Source organism: Uloborus diversus, chromosome 10, assembly GCF_026930045.1.
Source record: "Uloborus diversus isolate 005 chromosome 10, Udiv.v.3.1, whole genome shotgun sequence".
Classification (NCBI taxonomy): Eukaryota; Metazoa; Arthropoda; class Arachnida; order Araneae; family Uloboridae; genus Uloborus; species Uloborus diversus.
Window position 1 is genome coordinate 94,043,281 of NC_072740.1, and position 25,233 is coordinate 94,068,513.

The 25,233-nt window shown below is 33.2% G+C and overlaps 1 protein-coding gene across 2 annotated transcripts in view; it reads left to right on the top strand.

The window, feature by feature from the left end:
- The window catches only part of LOC129231527 (glutamic acid-rich protein-like), a 276,821-nt gene that overhangs the window by 246,404 nt on the left and 5,184 nt on the right, over positions 1-25,233 (top strand). For both annotated transcript variants that reach the window (XM_054865866.1, XM_054865867.1), the window contains 2 exons: positions 2,789-2,880; positions 14,616-14,700. In XM_054865866.1, coding sequence (XP_054721841.1) covers positions 2,789-2,880; positions 14,616-14,700 — 177 coding nt within the window. The remainder of the gene's footprint in view (positions 1-2,788; positions 2,881-14,615; positions 14,701-25,233) is intronic.

Here is a 25,233-nt window from a genome sequence, read left to right on the forward strand (position 1 = left end):
GCAGGAGGAGCATTTCCATCTCTTATTTCTGTTGTTTCTGTAGAGATATGCAAGTATGCTAAACAAAGTTCTTATCTGAACTCATTGACAAGGTTCGAAGTAAAGGTTGTACGAGAAATTTGGAGAAAAAATAATTAAATGAACTTCAAGAATATATGGTGCTAGGATCTAGAAAGATCAGGGTTAAAAAATATTTCGAAAATATCTGATATTTTGATGTATATCAGATATTTTGATATATATCGGACATTTTGATGTCTATCTGATATTTTCAACCAAAGTACAAACTTAAGTCATCAAATAGTAACTGCCTACTCAAACCACTTTTTTTTAATTTTTTAAGTTATTATTATAATGCATTAATTTTGAAATTAATGTTTTTTCATTACTTATATTCATAAATCTACTTTTTATATAAAATTTTACATATTTTGAATGACATTTAAGTATAAATTATATTTACAATCATTTATAAATTTGATAACTTTATCTATTGCAAATAAAATAAAGCATAATTTTTATTGATTTTAATTGAATTACTTAATCATTAGTTGCTTTATTCATTTTTCTTATGTTAACTACTTTTACGAATTTTGTATATTTCAGAAAAAAAAAAAAAGATGCATTAGTTAGTACACATCCATAAGACTTTTTTTGTTTTTGACCAATTAAAATTGTTACATTGCCTATAATTTTATGAATAGAAAATAAAGAAGGAATATAATATTATTTACATTATATTAATGATACATTAATATGTTATAAAAATATACTGTACTGCTTTTGATTATTTTTGATTATGAAATAATATTAATAAAATTAATGCATTTAATTTTTAAATTGCAAATGTCGTACTTTGAAAAAATAAATATAAAAAATATCACGATATTTTCAAAATAAATATTGGAATATATCGAGGGATATATATCGGCAAATCCCGAGAAAGATATTAAAAGAAGTGGCTTGTGATGTCTCAATTTCTTTTTTTTCACTTTTTGACAAATTTTGAAATGATGCTGGCAATAAAAAAGTGGCGATCCAAAAAAAACATTCGCAGTCCCCATTTTTGCTCCTTAATACTCCCTGAGAAAAAATTCCTCATGTGAACAGGAATTATGCACAAGCTCGACACGGGAGAAGACAATTTAATGCTTAAGAAGCACAGACCTGAGGATGGGAGGGTTGATCGGAGAAATTGTTTTTTTGATCGAAAACTCTTTTCAGTAACGTGTGATGTGTAGTCGCCATTTTTGGTATTCATAAGATGGAAGTAGACACGATGCTTAAAAGCCTAAGTTTCCAAAAACAAAACAGATTTGGATGTTTTCTTTAACTGCAAACTAATGAAAGTAACTCAAAATTTGCTGAAAATTATTTTTATTATTTATTTTTAATTATGTAATTTTCTTGAGAAATGAAAAATTTTGTTCTGAAAACTTCAATCTTATATTCATTGTCTTGGATGCTAATGTGCTAAAAACTTTTGTACTGAATTGTAGTTTCATGAAGATTTATAATTTTTAAATTGTTTTCATGCTTCAAATTCAAAAAAATATTTCTTAATTTTTTGCGTAGCTGCCATATTTGTTATTCCCAAGATGGAAGTACACAATACTTTTTAAGTGCCTAGGTTTCCAAAAATGGCATTGGATGTTTATTGCAATGCAAACTATTGAAAGCAATGCAAAATGTGCCCCTTTTTTGTGGATAATTCGTAATTATTTTCTGGAAAAATGCAGAATTTTATTTTAAAAACATTTTTTTAATCGAATGGATTTAGACGCTTATGCGCTAAAAACTGTCTTTTGTCTTAATTGTAGTTTGTTTAGAATTATTTATTATTTATAACTACTTTTATGATACAAATACAGAGATTTTACTTATTATCTTAAGTTTTTCATTTAGTCGCTATATTTGGTCATTTGCAAGATGGAAGTAGACGTAAATTTCCAAAATTAGAATTGGATGTTTATCTCAATGTAAACTATTGAAAGAAATCTAAAATGTACAATTAATTATGAATTTTAAAAAAATTAATTTCTAGAAAAGAATAATTTTAATGTAAGCACCCATTAATATGCTGAGGAAACAAAAAAAATAATGATTATTAGCATCAGCCTATGATTGGCGGCTATTGATTTTTGTTAGAATGCATAATATGGTATGCCGATCGATGCAACAAGTTAATCATATTTATACTTAAAAATAGCTTTGTATTTTGCTCCATATGTTTTTTGTTATTTACTAATAAGAAAATAAGAAGTATTTTAAAACAAAAGCGAATGCTAAAAAATTGCTGCCCAATTGCAGCAAAACTCTATTATTACGCATGACACGTGGTATCAAAGAAACGTTAAAATAAGTTGAAAGTCCTTTGTTTTTTAAGAAGTAGTAAACAAATGAAAACAATTTTGAACAAAACATTTTTTTTTTTTTTTTTTTTTGAGGGAGAGAGAGATAAAAGAAACAATTTCCAATGTTTTTTAAAAATTTATTATTGAAATCTAAAGGGAAAAGTTTTAGTTATTTTGCATTGGGGGCTACGTTAAAACAATTTTAATTATTTTGAAAATATTGTAGTTTAAACTTAATTTTGAATAAAATGAGTGACCTGGAATTTTCTTTTAAAAAACCTGGAAAAGTCTGGGGGTTTTTTAAACCACAAGTGTATGAATCCTGAGTAACAAGAGTGGTCATTCCTGCATTCAGTTTTAAAAATACCTAAAAATCTCATTTCTCACTCAATAAAAGATCATATAATTTACTCATATTTTGCATTTTACAACAGATGTTAAAATAGCACCTGAGCAGCCCAACGATGGTAGTGAACAGAATGAAAGTGATGATGACATTATGGACAAGGCCATCTCAATGAAAAGAGTAAGTTAAAGCATTTTAAGTATGCTTTGAGTATGCAATCAAATGAAGACTTTTTGTGAATACATTTTTAAGTGATGTTTTTGAAAAAGTGAACATGTTGTGTTGATGAACATCAGATTGAATTCATATAATTGTGCCTGCTTCTTAAGGCTTCAATTTATTACGATTTTTTTGAAATTATTGTTGTTTTTTCCTTTTTCTCTAAATTCAATTTTGTTCCATTCAGTTAAAATTTATGGATTTTCAAAAAGCAATACAATACAGATATGATAACTGTAATTTGTTTAGGGATTTAAAAAAATAATTATATTTTCCATGAGCATCATGTGTGTGTCACTTGTATGTTTTCATATATTTCAATACTAGGCCTGGGCGAGGCATCGCCAAAAACCAGTGTGCATCCCATCTCGTTAAACCAGTTTAGAATTTTTTTCTAAACCGATGCATTGATACTGCTCTGATGTACAGATACTGGTTCAGGTGGCTGCCGTTTTAATTTCTAATTTTTTCACATTAATTTAAGCTATCAGTTTATCAATCTAATCTGGCTTAATAATGAAAGTGCAAAGAGTTATACCTTCACTTTCCCCAAAACGTGTAAGAAATGCACATGTTTTTTAGTTATTGACTAAAGATATATTGATTAGGTAGTAAGTTTATCATATAGTAACTTACCTAGGGCCCAACTAACTAAAAGTGAAGCCCAAGACCACCAATGCTATGGAGGTCCCCCTCTCTATTTTATCACTTTAAGTCAACACAAAAAAAGTTAAAATAATGTTTAACATTTACTAGAAAGAGGATTTTTTACTATTTTCACAAAAATACATGATTTTTTAATGCTATGCATAAGTATTTTGAAAAAATTGTTGCCCCTTAGGAGGATGGGGGCTCAGGCCTATTTGGACTGTACCTTAATCAGGCCCTGACCTTGTCAGAAGAAAAGCAAATTTTTAAGCGCAAAATAGCAACAAAAATGCAGACATGTTTTTCGGTGTTACAAGCAGTGAAGTTCCTGTCACAGATTGGGTCAGTAACTCATGGTGTCACTGACTCAGAAGAAAAAAACTTTAAATGTTTTGTGTAAATATGAAATTTATCCAATTTTTAGGGACAACTCATTCCTATTTTTGTGGTGTAACAAAAGTTTAGAAGAAAAATATAAACTGCAAATCCATTTTATGCAAAACTTGCCCTTTATGCCATATGTAACTTCCTCTTCCCCTGCAATACTGAACCCTTTTCTTTTTTTTTTTTTAATTTGTTCAATTCAATATAAATTAAGATATATTAGTGGAAATTTTTAGAATTAAAGTATTTATTGTATTTTTTTTATATAAATTATGATATAACCTTTGAGAGTCACCCAATGCAGACACCTCCCCCTTCCCCAGCTACTGGTAACAAGGAACCGTTTCTTAATGCAGGTGGTGAAAAATGTGAATTTTTGAATGGAATGCATGACTTTGCATCCCCTAGTCACATCTTATTTCAATGAAAAAACAGGCTCATTGTAATCTCAATATTTTTCATTAACTTTAGCTTTTAGCACTGCTGTACAATGTAAATAATTTCGCCCTGGTGCTGGAACCTGTTAATTCATATCTGACAAGATACACAATTTTTTTCCTTGTGTATATTAGGTAACCTTCTTTGAACCCTTTCCAATACAGAAATATCTTTCTTCAGATAAGGCGACCAAAACTGAGCAGCATACTCCAAATGAGATCTTACTAAACTCCTATATAAAGGCAGAAGAACCTTCTTAGATTTGTTTGAAATTGATCTATTTATAAACCCAAGCATTCTGTTGGCATTTTGCAATGTACTTGCAATGTTGTATTTCCAATGTTGCACTATTGACTAAACTTGAAGTTCTGCTTTATTAAGATACCCAGATCAATAACATTTTCTGCCTGACTAATGACTGAACCCTGTAAACGATAACTAGTACGCTTATGTCCATGACCTAAATGTAGCACTTGACATTTCCCTACATTAACTGCCATACCCCATTTATCCGCCCTCTTAGTGATATGATCTAAATTCTCTTGAAGCTGTTTTACTTGTTCTTCATTTTCTATCATCCCAATAACTTTTACATCATCAGCAAAACAATTCATGCTTCCAGAAATATTTTCATTGATGTCATTTATAAAAATAATGAACAAAAGAGACCCTACATCTGATCCTAGAGAACCCTCCCCCCCCCCCCCCCAAAACATTAACTCCATTTAGAATGATTTGACCTCGCAAATACTCATTGCTTCCTTCCAGTCAGCCAATTCCTAACCCAAAGTAAAGTTTTCCTCCTATTCCTATATCAGCTAGTTTGCTGAGAAGAATGAAATGCCATACCTTGTCAAAAACATTTTGAAAATCGATATAAACAACATTCACACACTTTTTGTTACCTAAAGCTGAGGTAACCTTGTCGTAGAGATGTAATAAATTAGTAGCACACGATTTTATCTTTTCTAGAACCATGCTGCAAACTAGTCAACTGGCTATTAGTCTCTAAAAAAAAATCATAATCTTTGTTTTGATCAAAGTTTTGAAAATCTTACATACCACTGAAGTCAGACTTACAGATCTATAATTCCCAGCATTTCCTTTTGATCCTTTTTTGAAGAGCAGCATTATGTCAGCCAGCTCTAGTCCTCTGGCACTCTTCCTGAGTTACAAGAAGCATTGAAAATACTTAAAATAACATCCACTAATTCCTCTGCACATTCAACTAAAATTTTTGGTTAAATACACTGCTCGACATTGAAAATGCAACACCAAGGAGTGGTCAGAAAGGGATGAAATTTAGAAAAAAGACAGAGACAGCAAGTAAAGCCCTCAAATTGAGAAGAAGTAGCAACATAGTTTTCTCCTATTGTCTGGTGCCGCTTCCGATTCTTATTGATTGTGACCGATCACGTGGGTCATCATTTGACATCTTGGGGCTAAAATCTCAGTGATTACCGGTCTTTTAACATTGCGTTCTCTTTATTCTTGCTCATATTTATTTATTTGTATATTTATTTCTTCGTTCATTTGAGCATCTACTTACTGTGCCGTTAAGTGCGTGAATAGGGCAGAATTGGGCACCTAATTATATCGTTTACCTAGAGGGAAACGAAATAAGGAAAAACGTAAAATCTGGGTGCATTGAATCGGCAGAGATGACTTAACTTCTTTTATCTCCTCCCCCCCCCCCCCCCCAGTGTGTATCCCTGTATAACTCAATGATTTTTGTATATGTTTTTAATATTCAAACTCAAGTTTTTTTCCCAACGTATCGTAGTTTAAAATATTGCATTCCTTGAGTTTTTACTTTATTACAGTCAGTTCTTCATTTCTTCTTTTAGGATTATTTTAACAGGATATTTTTTTGCCATTTTTCGTTTTTCATAAAGTATTTACTGTAACTTTTCCGTGTAAACACAAATTTATTAAGTATCCAGTTCCTTATTTATTTACTTTTCTTCAACAATATCAATATATTTGGCCAAAATTTAAAGTTTAAATTATTTCGGCGCACTTAATATTTAAAACTTTATCGTCAATGCTTCTATTTATTTCAGATCTGTAATCTGAAAGCTTGTTTAGTGAATTCAGAAAAAATGCCAGTGAAACGAAAGCAACATTTTGAAACAAGCAATTATTATTTTTTTTTGTTTAACAAAATTGTAAGCATACATTAATGTGCAGTACAAAATTAATAACACGAGTAATTAATTCATCTCTTTATATAAATTTTAAAACTTTTGTTTAAAATTTTAAGCTAATTTATTTTTTTTATGCTATGATTCTGTGAGTTCATATGACAAATGTCTCCTTTTATTCATTATCATTGACATTTAAAAAAGAAATCAATCAATTATTCACGGGCATTATCTTATTGAGAGAGTTAATGTTGTATAAAAACATTTATACGAATCCAATATCTTACATTTTAACAATTTTGCAATATAAAACTTGAAACACTCACCGTATTTTGCTGTGTTATTTTTAATGAGCATGCTACTTTGACAACATTTATTTTATTAAAAGGCAGTCATCTTACTTTGCATTTCATTGCGTAACTCATTCGAAGTTTTATTTAAATCCATTTTGTGTAGAGAAACTTTAATGCTGAAGACGAATGTTTATATTTTAAGTAAATGATTAAATATAATTAATTATAAGTTTTTAAAGAAAAATTAAATCCTTGAAATAAATAGCAAAAGTTTGTTTTAATCCATGAGTTTTATGAATGAAAAGAAAGCCACTTTATTTTTAAATACTATATTGTTTTCAATTTGAAATTTCATTTCAGTTTAATAATAAAAACTTATATTCTATACAAACAGGAACTGCAAGTATCATATATATATATATTGGTTATGTTACTTTAAAATTCAAAGAATCAGTAGTTTAAACCCTTGTAACATGCATCTGAATTTTGTGTCGGTACAATAAAAAAAAACCCCTACTTTTTGGTTAATAAAGTATATCTGCTGCGATTAATCAATGGATGATTAATTATTTATGCTATTCTGATAATCAATACAATCATAATATCTATTCTTTCAACATAAATATCCTACTTCCATGATTTCGGGGAGAGAGTAAAAAAGTATTTCGCAAAAAGGTCGAGAATTATTGTGAAACATCTTAGCACATTAAAATGCCTTGATATTAAAATTAGTTTCCTTACCAAGTAAAAATTTTAAAAAAGTTAAGTTCAAATTTTTGTTATCTCGAAGAATGTAGGAAAATTTATTAACAAGGAGTTACTAAAAAACCACTATTTCATCATAGCAGACATAGGAAGACAGCCAGTGCTTGGCCCCAACATCCAAGTATCGTTGGGCCGTCATAGTGCCCTGAATCCGAACTAGAGGTGATATGGAATTGTATGCAATTGCTCCCCAAACCATTATGCCATGTTGCCATGCGGTGGGACGTTCCACAGTTACTGCTGGATTTGATCTGTCTCCACATTGACGCCACACACGTATGCGGCGACTATCACTGGATAAACAGAAGCGGGGTTCATCTGAGAACACGACATTTCACCATTCTCTCATCCACGTTGCCCTAGTCCGGCATCATACTAAACGTTGCTGTCTATATTGTGGGGTCAATGGCAGTCTTCTTAACGGACGCTGTGATTGCAGACCACTTGCGACCAAATGACGGGAAATGGTTCTGGTTGACACGGAACATTCAGGGTATCTTGCACCTGCTGCATAATTGAGGAACAAGTGACTTGTGAGTCTGCTACAGCTTGTCGGTGGATGCGTCGATCCACGCGTTCTGATGACCCTTTTGCTGCCCCTACACCCTTCAATCTTGCCACGTTTTGTTGTCAAAACCATCTTCAGCACATCTGATGCACCGTGCTCGCATCCATGTGGTTATCAGTTGCGATTTGACCTACGGACCAACCTCCCCTTCTCAGTCCAATCACCGTACCCCTTGTAAAATCGTCAATCTGCTGGAAGTGCCTTCGTTGACGGGGGCCTGGCATTCCCTTGTGTTACATGTATCCTCCAAGACAAAACAAAATTTCTTCGATAATTCTCCAATCAGAAATAACGACACAAATATTACCCATTCTGCAATTTCCTTATATATACTTTGGAGGGTGAGTTAGCATTAGGCTGTAGGCATGTAGATGGGGTAAACACTCCAGAGGGAAAGGGGGAAGTTAGCAAAAAGGAGGTTGGCATTAGCTGTGTGTTAGATAGTGGGAATATTCCAGAATTAAAGGAGGAAGTTAGTAAAAAGGATGTGGGAATTAGCTGTGTGTTAGATAGTGGGAAAATTCCAGAGGTAAAGGGGAAAGTTATTGCTGAGGCGACTGACTGGGAAACAAAGGGTATAATTTTGGGAGATTCAATGGTGCGTGAGGTGGGAAACTCAATAGGCAGAGTTAGACGTAAGGTGGCTAGATGTTGTTTGCCAGGGGCTCGGGTGAGAGATGTAAATAGGGTTGCTGAAAAGAAGGGGGTATTTGATAAAGAGGATGTAGTTACTTTGTGGGTGGGAACTAACGATGTAGGCCATAGTAACGATGAGTTTACAAAGGAATGGGATTCCCTGTTGGACAAAGCAACCAACTGTTCGGCAAATGTCCAAGTGGTTGGTTTGCTTCCCAGGTATGGAGTGCATAGTTAAACCAACAGGCTAGGTGTATGAACCTGGTACTCAAGGAAATTTGCATTAAGTGTAGTATCAGGTTTATTGATGTGTGGAGTAGATGTAAACGAGATTGGATTGCTAGGGATGGCCTACATCTGAGCTCTACAGGGGTCAAAATGGTTAGTGGTTTGGTTTTAGAGGCTTCAGAATCAAAAAACTAAGTTGGAATGGGGGGCATGGTTTAAGGAGCAGAATTCGAAAGGGTACTAACTATCGGGATTTTAGTAGAAACGGAAATAGGGTGGCTAATAAGAGAAAAGATTTTAACACTTGGGATTCAAACAATCGTGCAGCATTAAATAAAAGTAAGATGGGCTTACTTAAGGTTTTTTATACAAATGCTCGTAGTATTAGGAACAAGATGGAAGAATTGAAAAGCATAATTATAGATGAGAGATTGGATATTATTGGAGTTACCGAGACATGGGCTACCGAAAGTGATGATGATTTATTATCTATTGCTGGGTATAATTTGTTTAGACAAGATAGAGTAGGTAAAAGAGGTGGTGGGGGTTTTATTTTATGTCAGAGACACTTTAATTTGCAATGAATTGGTAATTAATGATAAACCTAATGAGATCGATATGATTTGGCTGGAGTTGATTAGTAATAAGGGCAAAAAACTACGTTTGGGGAATATTTATAGGCCACCCAACTTAAGCCAGGGTCAAGACGAACAGATGTTTAGTATTATTAGTGACATTTCTAGCAAGGGGTCAGTCATCATAATGGGAGATTTTAATTTTCCAGGAATTGATTGGAATAAATTTTACCGTAGTAATAGCAGAGAAGAGGAGCTTTTGAAAGTAATTGGTGACTGTTTCTTAGATCAAATTGTAACTCAGGGTACTCGACAGGACGCGATTTTAGATCTAGTTTTCTGCGACATGGAAGGCTCTGTTCAGGGGTTATGTGTAGGGGAACACATTGGAGATAGTGACCACAACAGTATTAGGTTTGGGATTAAATTTGATATGCACGAAGTAGAGAATTTTAGGTTTGTGCCCAATTTCAGAAATACTGACTTTGTGGCACTTCGGCAGAGTTTGAAAGCAGTTTTTTCTTCTGGATTGGACAATAGCGATGTGAATCTTCAGTGGGCAGAGTTTAAGGAAAATCTAGCGAATACGGTTCGGGATCATGTTCCTTTTAGGAGAAAGGGTGTCAACACTAAAATTTGGCCAATGTGGTTCTCCAGGGAAACTAAAGACGCTCTAAATTACAAGCAAGCTGCTTTTCATAGGTTTAGAGAAACAGGTCACAGTGCAGATAGGCTCCAATATTGTAAGGCAAGGCGTAAATTTAAGTATTTGGTACGGATTCAGAAAAGAGAGTTGGAGCAAAGACTGGCAGATAACATAAACAGGAATCCCAAGAGGTTTTTTGCATACGCTAATTCGGGGAAAGTTCGAAATAGTCATATTGGGCCACTGGTTGATGAGCACGGAATTTTAATTCAGGACGATAGTGATATTGCTAATGTTCTTAACTTTTTTTCGAGTGTTTTTAACTATAACTGTATCTCAACAGTTGACACCAACAAGACACAAGCTATAGTACAGCTTGAGGACTTTGTATTTTCCAGGGATGACGTTTTACTTCATTTGAAAAAAATTAAAGAGACTAAGGCTCCGGGGCCAGATAATATTTATCCGAAAATTTTCGTTGAATGTGCAGAGGAATTAGCAGATGTAATCGCAAACATTTTCAATGCTTCTTATAAGAAGCCTGTAGATGTTGTTTACATTGATTTTCAAAAAGCTTTCGATAAGGTACCGCATGTTGCTCTACTTAGCAAATTAGCTGATATAGGAATAGGAGGGAGAACTTTCATTTGGGTAAAAAATTGGCTGGCTGGAAGGAAACAAAGAGTAGTTGTAAGGGGAAATTATTCTAATTGGAGTGAGGTCTTAAGCGGGGTTCCTCAAGGATCAGTGTTAGGGCCTGTTTTGTTCATTGTCTTTATGAATGATATTCACAAAAATATTTCTGGGAACATGAATTGTTTTGCTGATGATGTCAAAGTTATGGGGACTGTAGAAAATGAAGAACAAGCAAATCAGCTGCAAGAGGATCTAGATCATATTACGGAGTGGGCTGATAAATGGGGTATGGCTGTTAATGTTGGGAAATGTCAAGTGCTACATTTAGGGCATGGAAATAAGTGTACAAGTTATTATTTGCAAGGTTCAGTCATTAGTCAGGCAGACAAAGTTACTGATCTGGGGGTCCTAATAAGTCAGGATTTAAAGTTTAGCCAACAGTGCAGCATTGCTAGCAACAAAGCCAATAAGATGCTTGGGTTTATCAATAGATCTATTTCAAACAATTCTAAAGAAGTTCTTCTGCCCTTATATAGAAGTTTGGTAAGACCTCATTTGGAGTATGCTGTTCAGTTTTGATCTCCTTATCTTAAGAAAGACATTAATGTATTGGAAAGGGTTCAAAGGCGGGCTACAAGGCTAATAAGTGGACTTTCCCACTTAGATTATGATTCCAGGCTTAGAAGGCTAAAAATGTAGTCTTGAGCAAAGAAGAGACCGAGGGGACATGATTCAGCTGTTTAAATTTATTAAAACGAAAGATGTTACAGGGCTAAAGTTTAGCACTGAAAACAGGACAAGGGGTCATTGTTTTAAGCTATTTAAATCTCAGGCTAACATGGATATTAGGAAAAATTATTATTTTAGCAGGGTAGTGGAACCTTGGAACAGCTTACCGGAAGAGGTGGTAATGAGCAAAGGAGTAGACAGTTTTAAGAGGGCCATTGATCTTCACTGGGGATTGTAAATTGACTAGGACCAGTCTAGCTGGGCCCAGAGCCTGTTGCTGGTCGTCACTTTTGTATTTGTATTTGTATATCTTACTTCGCATGCGTCGGAGAACTGTGCATTTCACATCATTTACGTAACTCAGTGATGTATGCCTACTCTAAAATTTGCATAAATTTCTGAACACTCCTTCTTGGTGTTGCATTTTCAATGAAGAACTGTGTATTATGTGGTCCAGGAGCTTTAGTTGCTTTGATTTTTTTCAAATGAAGTAGAACCTCCTCCCTGGAAAACACAAAATCCTCAAGTTGCATTATAGCTTGTGTCTTGCTAGCGTCAACTGTTGAAATGCAGTTATCATTAAACACACTTGAAAAAATGTTATTTAGAATATTTGCAATATCCTTATCGTTTTGGATAAAATTTCCATGCTCATCAACCACTGGCCCAATTTGACTGTTTCGAGCTTTCCCAGAATTAGCGTAAGCAAAAAATCTTTCAGAATTCAAATTAATATTATCTGCTAGCCTTTGCTTCAATTCTCTTTTCTGAATCTGTATACCTATAAGTGTTTCCAAAACTTAATTTTTTGCTCTTACTGCTCATAACTCCAGCCAAACCATATCAATGTCAGAAGGTTTATCATTTATGATCTATTCATTGCAAATGAACTTGTCTCTAACATAAAATAAAACCCCACTACCTCTTTTGTCTGCTCTTTCTTGTCTAAACAAATTTGGCCCAGCAATATGTAATCAATCTGCATCAAATTCGGTAGCCCATGTCTCTGTAATTCCAATAACATCAAACTTCTCATCCATAACTACACTACTAAATTACATGATAAATACACTAAATAACACTAAAACTAGACAGTAAAAATAAAATAAGTACAGTAAAAACTCCTTATCTGATTTGCAGCAAAAAAACTCCCTGCATCACAGGCGGCCTCTAGTGGCAGCATCCAGTTTGTTTCAAAAAAGCAAAAAAAAAAAAATGTAGTGATGCATTGCTCTATCACAATGTAATGTTGGCAATGCATCACAATCCTACATCGCCCACTCTAGTCAGTACCTTAACGTGTGGCCTTCAGGGGAACTTTTCTTCAAAACAACAAAATAAAAATTAATTACTTATGAATAAGGGAGATTATTCCTGTTTTTGTTACCGTTGGGTAATAACAACTGTAGTTGTGAGTCTATTTTAAGTATTCTTGAAACATTTCTATGAAAGTGTTGGTGTCTGCTCTCGTCAATAAGTAAGTAACACTCATTAATAAAGTTATTTTCCTACAGTTTGTCGAAGTTTCATGTTAGATTTATGCGTGATGTTGTCAAAACAAATGTAAGAATGGGCTTATCAAAATAAAAATTGACCAAAACAAGTCACTGGAAGCAGATTCTGCAGGAAAATGTGGCTGAAAACACATCAACAATGCTCATACTAGCCACAGAATCAGAAATATTTCTCTCAAAATTCGCAAACCCGTATCACTATTTTGATGAAGAATGAACAGGGTATTGAAGTTTCTACCAGGACTGCCAAAGATGAATGGTCGAAGTGAAACTAATGGAACATCTGCCCGTCAAAAATCCATGCTGTAACAAAGCTAAGAAAAGATGCCTGCAGTGTGAATCAATGCAAAAATTGACTTTTGAGGACTGGAATCGTTTGAGTACTATTTGTAAGTAGTGGGATTCGCAAATAATGTTATTATTTTGATTAGTTTAATGTCTTATCTGTATGCTTATCGGCGTGTATACTCCACTTCTAGCATCTTAGTCAACAAAGTTTATCAGACGACTCCACTTTTAGCATTTTGGTGTACAAAAGTTCATTCATGTAACATTGCGTGGGGAACAGCTCCATCAAAGCTATTTTGTGGAGAGGGTAAAAATCCGGGAAGCACGTATTCTTGATTCTGCGGCCAGTCCAAGGAGTAGTGATGTGTTTTCTGCTACATTTGCCTTCTCAATTCGTTTTCAGTGACTTGTTTTGTTCAATTTTAAATTTTAAATGCATGTGATTACTGACTTAGAAACACTTGTTAAATTTGAAATAGGTCTCAAGAAATGTGTAGAGGGGAATAGTAATGCTTTAATCTCCCTTTTCTATGCCCTGTTCTTGAAAAAAGAGTTTTGACAATATCAAGTAATACAGCGGCCGTCACTTGAATGAATCACATTTGTTCTTAACAGTTTTGATTCCATAAGGAGGTTGATTCCTTAAAGCGGCTAATTCAATAAAGCTGGACTTTGTACTGTTTTTGACGGTTCAATTTCATTCAAACAGTTGATTCAATTAATCGGTATCCATTATAGTATAAATCAAATACTAAAATTTAATTGCCAACTGTAGCAACATTGCTTTTTTAATAAGTGTTACTTGCTTATTAACTAAGCAGACACCAAAACTTTCAAAGAAATATTTCTAGAATAAGTAATGTAACTTCACGTCAGCTGATGTTTTCACACTTTGGAGATTAAGACAGGAATAACCTCATTTTTTTGTAAAATTATGTGGACTGAAGTGAAAATGCTTTTTGGTTCCTTCCAATTTTCAGCTATTTAAAGTTTTTTGATGAGTATTTATAAGTGTTGTTATATATATCTATTTAATAATTCTTACTTTTCCCTCTGGTTTTAATTATTGTTTTAAAAATAGATTAATTGTCACAAAAAGATGGCAGTAACTACTTTTCAAAGTTACATCAAGTTTTGGCAACTTTATTTTGGTAACAGTTATTTTGGTAACTTATTTTTTTCAATAATTCTTTTCTTTTTTTAGCCTTTGGAGCAGGAATCCAAAAGTGAAGATATAGAGAAACCATTGTTCAAGAAAAGAAAAATTCAAACTGAAGTTGAAAAATCAAGTATGTTTAGTAAAATTGTGTATAATTTATTAAATAATCTTATTTGAATGATCTCCTTGGTGTAAAGCTACTATACGAGTGCTGTTATTTTAAAAGTTCTTTAGAGAAATAAAATATAAATGTAAAAAACATCATCTGAGCTTCTAAAGATAAAGCATTCTTAAACTACACTAATTTAAGGTTAATTTAAAAAATTAAATTGCAACACATTTTCTTCTTGAGTTTCTTTCCTTCTGAATACCAAATTCACAAAAATCAATGTAGTAATTCTCAATGGCAGATTTACAGGTTTAGAGAACTTTTATTTTCAAAGCTTTTTGATAAAGGAATGATTTACAAATTGTGTTTAGTGATTGCATATTTGCCAACTCTACTGTTTTTAACGGGAGACTTCCGTTTTTTGCTTCCATCTCCTGATTTCCTATTTATTACGATTTTCTCCCGTTTTTTCAGTCTATCATTAAAAAAAATTTCACTTTCTTCTCAATAGATGGCGCCCTTTTCTAGTCTACCAATGTCAGGGAATAAGAATTTTTCCAATTAATAACTCTGTTAGTGAAAATTAATTTTTTGAAAGGTTCCCACATTGCATGTGCATCGAAGCACGTGCTCAGCCGAAAATTGCAGCTGATTTCAATCTTTTTGCATCTTGAAAATATTTTAATTATTTTAAAAGTTTGAAGTTATTTTAGGATGTGCTACCCTGTACCTCTTATTATATATACTATTTTCATTATATATTGATTTTTTTTTTCGGATTTTAGGAATTAAATTTTTGTAGCTACTTTTCAGAAGAGACTGAGGAATCTACTGAACTTTAAGCAAGTTCACTACTTATTGTTAGGTTTTTCCTTTGCAGTATGTTTTTCTTACTGCTACCAATTAGCTTACATCTGCGAAAAATCCCCATTTCACTTTAAATTTAGTATTCATGTTATCTAAAAGCACAATTGATAATTATGTTGTGAAGATATGTCGCTGGTGACATATAACCTCTAGTGGAACCTCCTGTTTTTTTTTTTTAATTCGAAGGTTGGCAAGTATGTGATTGCTTTTACTTCTCCTGCTGTCTAGCTCAATGAGTTATAAAAAGTATGCTGAATATCTTCTTCTCTTTGTCACCAGGATTAAAAATTCTCATCTTTGCAAATGCTTTAAGCCTGTAATTTTCATCACATGCCTCTCGTCCCAACACCATTCGTGTTTTTTCAATATGCACAAAAAGTGGGCGCAGTAGTTTGAAATTAAAATAATGTAACCGTAACCATAAGTACGGTGCTGTTTAAAATCATCACAGTATCGAATACATATACTCAAATACTGTATCTAAAATTTTGGTTCAATGGATGGCCACTAGAACTTCATCTGTAGGAAAAGTTCTTTTTTTTAGCACCCTACTTTATAAAATTCTATAATATTTAACTGTTGTAATGCACATATCATTTTTAGTGCCAAGCGTCCCCCCCCCCTCCTTTCCCATGACCTTATTCTCCTGAACCTAAACTTCTATTATTATGCTGAGCCTCTCCTTAGGCCAAGTCCCAGTTACTGGTAAAAACTTTTTTTTCTGGATAAAAAATCTATTATATTTTATCTTACGCACAAGAATGTTTGCAATCACTTTGGTTTATAAAAAAAACCTTTTGCTTCATTACTTTACTATTCTAGTCTATTACTAGCATTTTAGACACACAGTAATTGACCACCGATTAATTCAAGCATAAATGGTAGGTTATTAGATGCATTTTTTAAAATATTTACTTAGAACACACATGGGTGATCAGCATATCTCAGTAAATGAATCTGTTGAATTACATTTAACTTTGAGAAATGCAATTAAACATTTCATCTCTTGAAAATTCTCACTAGTAAGAAAAGTGGCTTTCTTGAAATTTTCCAGATGTCTTTGTAAGTGTACAGTCCTAACCTCCAATTAAAACTTGAGTTATATCTATAAATTAAACCTCAGTATTTCATAGGATGCTAGAAATTAGTTCCAGCTACCAAATTAAAAATATCTACTTATTTATATTTGTTTTGTACAGATTAGTATTGGCACCTCATGGATCCAGCTGTACGATGAGCGCGATCTCATTTTCAAGGATATAGCACCTTTTGAACCTTAAACTAGTGTGTGTGGGTGTGTGTTGATTATTACATAAATATTTAAAAACTAGCAGACCTCTCTGTTAGGGACGAAAATGTGCTTCCGATTAATGTCAGCACTTGAGGGGTTTAACTGTATATATATTGGCCATTCTCTAGAAAACAGAACGTTTGAACGTAAATACAATAAAACCCCTCCTAACGGACACCCCTCTTATATAGACATTTTTTAATTCCCTGATTCCCATGCAAATAACTTTGTTAAACCCCTGTCCCGCAGACACCTCTCTATTGTGAACAAAAAAATTTGTCCCGTTAGTGTCCCCTCTAATGGGTTTTACTGTATTTTTCAATTTCGAAACCTTTTTTTTTTTTTTTTTTTTGTTCTTGCATGAAAGTGTTACCTATTAGAAGTAACCCTAAACAAAGGCTCAGCTAAGTTCCAATTATTTTACTCATAAATTAAAAAAATTAAAAAATGCCTTGTTCATAGAAATTATTAAAAAAAGAAAAAAAAATTAATATTTAAAATTTGAGGCCCAATTTAATATCAAGGTAGTAATTTTGTTAATTATGCAAACAATCAGCTATTTTAATTATTACTGGGAATATAATATTTAGCCCTCTTAATTAAAGTATGGCTTAATTAGTTATAATATTAGGTTATTTCAAACGTATGATAAAAAATAGTATTAAGTAAATTTAAGGTTATACTGGCAATTTATAATTTTGGTAAAATGCCTATTATTGATGTTTTTCTCTTCCATCATTTATTTTCACCTTAGAAATAATGACATTGATAAGGTCTGTCATGGAGGTGAGGAATTTTCCATCACTATAGGCCTAATGAAGACATTTTTCTGGAAAATTTTTTTGTCTTCGTTGCTACAATCTGCACATGTTAAGCATATGAAAACACGTTTACTTCTTTTTTTACATTAATTTACATCCCTGAAATTCAAGTTCACGGAGGTGCAAAGTCAGAATAACCTTACTAAGTTTCTAAAGAAAAATCTATCTTTTTGTTTTTCGACAAAAATCTCACAACTTCAACTTTTACTGATAATAAACAAGGGAGCTCCCCTGTATCTGGGAAAGTAAACGGAACTTTTACAGAAATACTTAGTGCCGTTTCGGAATTTTTTTACAGTGAAAAATCTTACAACTTCTTTGTGGCTGAAAATAAACAAAGGGGCTTCCTTATATCATGGGATATAAAATTTGATGTCATTACTGCCACATGTTAATGAGGAATGGGATTTTGTGTTTACGTAACGGAGGTGAGAATTTATTGTGTGACATGACTTCTTGTCCAACTAAAACGAACTTAAACATGATATTAAAAAATTAAATATACTTAAACAATTAGTATTTGAGACACTTGTGAAAGGAATAATCAATAAATAAGTATATACTTTTAATTAAACAAGTTATTAAGCTACATAAACAGCCACACAAGGTGTATGACGTGCCATGGAGGTGAGAATTCACTTGTTGTGAACCAAAAATCAGGGTGGCGACAGATCAGGGAAATCAGGAAGATCAGGGAAAAGTCGGGAACTTTATTTATCAGGGAAATATCAGGGAATTTTGACAAAATAGCAGAAAATCAGTGAAAATTGATTTTATGAAGAAAAAATTTTTTTTTTTTTTTTGCTTTACAGAATTAAGTACCCTAATTCCCTACGCATTTTCCGCCAATTTTCTGTTCAAAAAAAGTAAAATGAATGAGGTGCGATTATACACTGCCGCATATTTGTGCATCTTTTTTCCTCAACGTCAAAGTATTGAATCTTACTTATTAACCACAGGATGAACTTCCTAAGATTGTGTCTGTTAGGTTGTTTATTTTACCTAGCTTAAAATTTCCTTTTACGCTTTCAATGCTACGTAAAATAAACAACCATACAAGCAAAGAGGAAGCCTTCATTAATGCCTTAGCTCCTTTGCCTTTATTCCATGGTCCCGAAGTAATTAGTGTACTGTAATCACAATTTCAAGAAGAAATCTTTGGTTTTTGAATTAATACTATAAAAGCTTTAAAAGTTATTACTTCTTCGCGTTTTTAATTTTAATTGCTAAAATTGAACTTTCAATAAAAAACTTTGTTTGTTGCCCTTATACTATTTGTTGTCACCGCAGATTATAAAGGTTTTCTTTTCTTCAGATTTAATTGATTCTTTAATTTTATAACCAAATTGTATTCTTCTTTTATGTATTTTAAAATTAACTTATTGCTTTTCTTTTCTTTTTTTTTTTCTTGCATTTCAAAGTTGTTTGTTACAAAAGCAATCTTAAGATTTTTTTTTTTTTCGTTACATACTGAAATCATTTGAAATAGAGTTAACTTGTGTACTTAAGTAAATATCTTTATTTTTTCATTGTTAAAATGCTGCATTTATTCATCAAAACCTATGTTCTTGATTAGAGAAAAGCTCCCTATGAATGGATGTCAAATGGTTTCATCTGTTTTGCATAAATATGTCAATTAGTTATTTAAGAATAACTATATTACTTCTATTCTTTCACTATTACTTGTTATTCTTGCAACAATTATTATACTGTTTGAAAACTTAGTTCAAAATATTTTCAATTACTTTTTAGTTCTATCATAAATACACATATGTTTTTAAGAATAATTTTAATAGTTTCTTAAAATTCTTATGCTAAGTGGTTTCTAAAAGTAAAGTACTTTTTTTTTTAATTTTCTATAATCTTTCCATGTAGAAAAATTTAATGTACTGTTTTGTAGGTCCCCCCCCCCTAAAAAAATTGACTTGATACGTTTTTTTAAACTATTTTATTAAAAAAGTAGCATCTTTTTAAAATATATCTTTAGTTCAACAACTTTACACAACTTAAAACGTTTAAAATACTGCATTTTATACAAACATACAATGGATTTCAAGTAGAGCAAAGAAAGAAAACCATTATCATTGGTAACGTAAACCAGGGAAGTTTGGTGAACTTAATCAGGGAAAAGTCAGGGAACTTTTTTTCACAGTTCCTGTCGCCCCCTGAAAATATACTAAAATAAAAATTCTTATTAAAAAATTGGTGGCAGGTTTAAATAGATATATTTTTGATGAAATTAAAAACCCTTGTTAAATGAATTGTTTCTTAAAGTTTTTACAGTAAAAGTTGTGCATTGGAAAAGTTACACTTTTTGAAGAATGACCCATATGAGGAGTTTGCTTTCAAACCGGATTATATTCAGTTTTATATTTTTTTGTCAAAACGGAAAAAAGGTTTTACGCACAAACACGAACTGTTAGAATTTCGAATTTCTCACGATATTTTGGTAGGACAACAAGTGACTATTGGCGTAAGTCTAGGAATTTTTCCTCAATTTTATCAGACCTAAATTGCCAATTTTATTTTTAATATATTCCCTTTTGTTGTAAAACAGTGGATATCATCCCTTCTGCAAAAAAAAAAAACGTGCATTTTCTAGTTTACTTTCAAAATGGGTTATATTCATTTTTGTCTTTTTTTGGCAAAACGAAAAATATGTTTTACGCACAAACACTAACTTTTAGAATTTCAAATTTTTCACTATGTTTTGGCAGAATAAAAAGGGACTATTGGCATAAGTCCAGGTTTTTTTCCTCAATTTTATCAGACCTAAATTTCCAATTTAATTTTGGATATATTCCCTTTTGTTGTAAAACAATGGATGTCATCCCTTTTGCAAAAAAAAAAAAAAAAACTCATTTTCTTCAGAAATAAACTTTAAAACTGAAACAAAATATTAAAAAAATTTTAATATAATTTTTTTTTACTCTACTTTATTTCTTACTACTTACTTTATTCTTTTCATCGAGCATTTCAAAAATAAAAAAAAGAGGACCTTCGATCCATTTTAGAATGAGCAATGATATCACCCAAGCCGATTCAAATCACAATGTTGTAGGCATTAATAGATCACATTTTTTACTAAAATTAATCACAATTTAATCATTAACTAATCACAATTTAAAAATTATTTAATACTAATTTATCAATCACCATTTGAAGTCGCGCTTGCCTAACTGACAGCAGACTTGCACACGGCGCAAGGTGCTGTGATGTCTTAATATGGATGGGTATCATGCTTGATTGGAAATGCTCAGCCTGTGCCTCATTCTGCTATTTTATTTGTGAACTACCTTTGATTTAGAAGTGGCCAATTCAAATTTGGATATGTGCCCTTTTGATATGAAAGTGAATGAGTGGATGCTGGAAAATAAGGGATAAGTTCCGCTTTGCTGTAAAAGACCTGTCCAGAAATAAGGAGATGGATATAAACCATTTAGGTGATAAAACCAATGTTTATGCATTTTTTAACCGTAGATATAAACCACTTTGAGAACAAAGTAATTCGTGGGTCAATAGGGCTTATATTAGGGGTTCTGAAAACAAAAAAAAAAGTTTTTCTCCAAAAGTAGATATAGTGCGTTTTGAAAGTAAACTCCTCATATACATAAATGTATATATATATAAACATCAATAAAACAACAAGCAGACAAGGTTACAAAACAAAAAAGATAAATTACATAGATGCAACCAGAACTCCTCTGCAGTGAACGTTTCATCCTAAGGTCAAAAGACCAAAAAATTATACTTAAACTAAATGGAGGATGTCCAGTTCTGAAAAAGCTAGCATTCAAGAATACATTGGGCTAAATGCATCACACGTGAAAAATGAATGCTGATTTCCAGAACTAAGACCTAAATCTTATCATATATCGATATATATAAAGCTCCACAGAGACTGGATTTTTAAAGGGGAAGGGATGTCATATATCAATATGTAACCGGTTAGCGGTAACCCTAACTGTGATCTTTGTGTGTGAAGTTTCAGTTCTGGTTCTGTTTGAGATGTATATAGTTGTGTGTTCGTGATGTGAATAATGTATAATAAAAGTATTGTGCCGTATTAAGTTATGCCTCACCTCTGCTATGTGTAAATACACACATGCCCACTCCATCTCAAAGGATAAATACATCACAGCTGGTGACGAAATGATTTGCGAACCCGTGAAGTGATGAAATTCTTCAGCGGAACTCTCGTGAAGTGTTTCAACAGAATCTAATGGATTAGGATAAAGCTTGATGCAGCCAAGGTCAAGTTATAAGTTTTGTAATCGAATTTTCTAGTAATATTTTATCATGGAGGTTCTGGTTCAAGCTTTAATTGAGCAAAACAAACTTTTAATGGACAGATTGGCAGTTACGCCAGAAACGAAACCAAGTGAAGGTTCAAAAGTTTCTGTTCATTTTGAAAAGCTTGAAAAAGGTCTGGAAAACTTCAATTCATTTCTTGAATGCTTTGATGCATATTTAAAGGTTCAAAATGTTCCTGAAGACAAACGTGGGTTAGCTTTTATTTCAAATTTATCCCCGAAAATGTATAATTTGCTCAAGAACCTGCTAGCTCCTGATAATCCTTCGGATAAAGATTTTGATTGCTTGAAAATTACTTTAAAAGAGCATTTAAATCCGAAACCACTAATTATACCCAGTAAACATGTGTTCTTGAATCGCAAGCAGCAGGAAGGGGAAATGGTTAGTGACTATCTGGCTGAGTTAAGATCCCTTTCAGTTCCGTGTTGCTATGGGAAAGCCATGCTCAATGTAATGTTAAGAGATGTGTTTGTTAGTGGGTTGCGGGATAAAGCTATTCTTAATAGAATTTTTGAGGAAGATGGTAGGAATCTAGAAGGAACGCTGAAAATTGCTTTGGCTATGGAAAAAGCTCTCAGAGGTGCATCTGAGCTTTTAGATAAAACAGTAAATGTCCATCAGATGGGAGGAGAGAAAATTGAGAGGCCAGGTGGGAAAAATAAATATAAACAGAAAAGTAAACAGAAAGATGCATTCAAGACTAAAAATAAATCATGTTCGCGTTGCTCCAGAACGAATCATGATTGTAACAATTGTAAATTTATAACTAGTCAGTGTCATTTCTGTAAGAAGGTTGGGCACATAGAGAGTGCTTGTTATGCAAAAGAAAAGTCTAGAGAATGTAAACAAAAACAAGTTAGTGTCGAACTTGATTCTGAAAATGAAACCAAAACTCGGTTCCATTGCATAGCATTATTTTGGAGGAGGGGAAAAGACCTCCAATAATGCTGAAGGTTACAGTTGAGGGCAGCCCTATAGTGATAGATACTGGTGGAGCGGTTTCTGTGATGATTATAAAGAAGTTCAGGGAAATTTCTAAGAAATCTTTTCAAAAGACTAACTTGTTTTCACTACGTATAATGGGGGGAAAGTTGTCCCAATGGGAGTAGTAATGTAAATGTTGAATATAACAATCAAAAATTGAAATTAAATTTATACATTGTTAGGGAAGACTTAGACACCATTTTAGGTAGGGAATGGATTTTCTAAATCAAAATAACTTGGAATTCAATTAAATCAATTCGTGCACATGGGAAATATGATCTGAGTAAACTACTTAATGAATTTAAAGAATTGTTTGATGATAAATTAGGGGAAATAAACAATTATGAGGTAAAATTGGAACTTAAATCAGACGTTACACCGAAATTTTGACGATCAAGGCCTGTTTCGTTCGCTTTAAAAGATCCTGTTGAACAAGAAATCGACAGATTTGAAAGGGAGGGAATTATCGAAAAGGTGGAAACATCTGAATGGGCAAGTCATAAAATCAGATGGATCAATACGTCTGTGTGCAGATAACTCGGTAACCCTTAATCCTAGTATAATGGTACAACAACACCCTTTACCAAGGTTGGAGGAGATATTTTCTTGTCTAAATGGGGGAAAAGAATTCTCGAAATTAGGTTTTAAACACGCTTATTTACAATTAAAGGTTCACGAAAATATTCAAAAATGCCTAACAATTAACACAACAAAAGGGTTGTACTAATGCAAAAGGCTTATGTATGGGCTAAACGCGGCTCCAGCAATTTGGCAGCGCTATGTTGACTGTCTGTTCCAGGGAATGGCAGGGGTTAAAGTGTTTATGGACGATGTTCGTATAACAGGACCTACTCAAGATGCAATTTTGAGGCACTACAAACTTTTTTCAAAAATGCAAAGAGCATGGATTAAAACTAAATTTGATTAAAAGTAAATTTTTTGAGGAAGAGATTAATTTTTTGGGTCACGTTGAATAAATTAACGAAAAAAGAAACAAAGTTCATCTGGTCGAAGGACTGTAAACAGTCATTCCATAACATTAAAGAAGTGATTTGTTCTCCACAAATTCTGGTGCATTATGACCCTGCACTCCCAGTAACATTGGCAACCGACGCGAGTCCAGTAGGATTAGGCGCAGTGCTATCCCACAAAATGTCCGACGGAACAGAAAGACCTATAGCTTTTGCACTAAGAACTCTTAATAACACAGAGAAAAAATATTCACAAATTGATAAAGAAGCCCTTGCAATTGTGTGGGCAGTTAAGATATTCTACCTATATCTAAAGGGACGAAGATTCATCCTTATAACAGATCACAAGCCATTAGTTGCAATTTTTGGATCGAAGAAAGGTCTACCAATTTGGGCAGCAACACAACTTCTTCACTATGCTTTGACTCTTCAATCCTTCCAATTCGACATCATCTACCGTAACACCAAGGACCATGGGAATGCCGATTTTCTCTCAAGGTTACCTACTCAGTCAGAAGAACTGGAAGTCCGAGATGATGTTACGCTCTTCCAACTGCAACAGATTGAGACACTCCCAGTCACTGCCAGGGAATTAGCCAAAGGAACAGAGAAAGATGAAGAAAGCAGACCATTGTTGCAGGCACTTCAAAGTGGAGAGAGTCTAAAGGGGAAAGAAGCGGAATACAGTCTCCAAGATGACTGCATTCATGTACGGATCTAGAGTCATGGTTCCAAAACAATTCCAGAGCCGGGTGCTACAGGAGTTACACAAAGGCATTTAGGGATTGTAAAGATGAAAGCGATAGCAAGATCGTTCGTGTGTTGGAAGAACATAGACAAGGATATAGAAGAAGTAAAGAATTGTGTCCACTGAGCGCAAATTAAAACAGATCCCCACCATTGGGAGTACCCAAGCAAACCTTGGGAGAGGCTTCATGTTGATTTTGCTGGGCCATTGTTCAGATATATTTACCTGATCATCGTGGATGCACATTCTAAATGGCTGGAAGCGTATCCAATGACGAATACAACAACATTTAAGATGATCGAGTTTCTTAGGGACTGCTTCGCGAGGTTCAGACTTCCACTGATGATGGTTAGTGACAACGGGCCACAGTTGAAGTCCGATGAATTTAAGATCTTCCTGAGCCAAAACGGGATTAAGCACAGACCTTCAGCTCCATTCAAGCCTTCCAGCAATGGTCAAGCTGAAAGGTATGTGTTTACCGTCAAGCAATATCTTCGCGCCATGAAGGAGTACCCCGGCACCATCCAGCAAAAGCTCAGCACCTTCCTGATGCAGTAT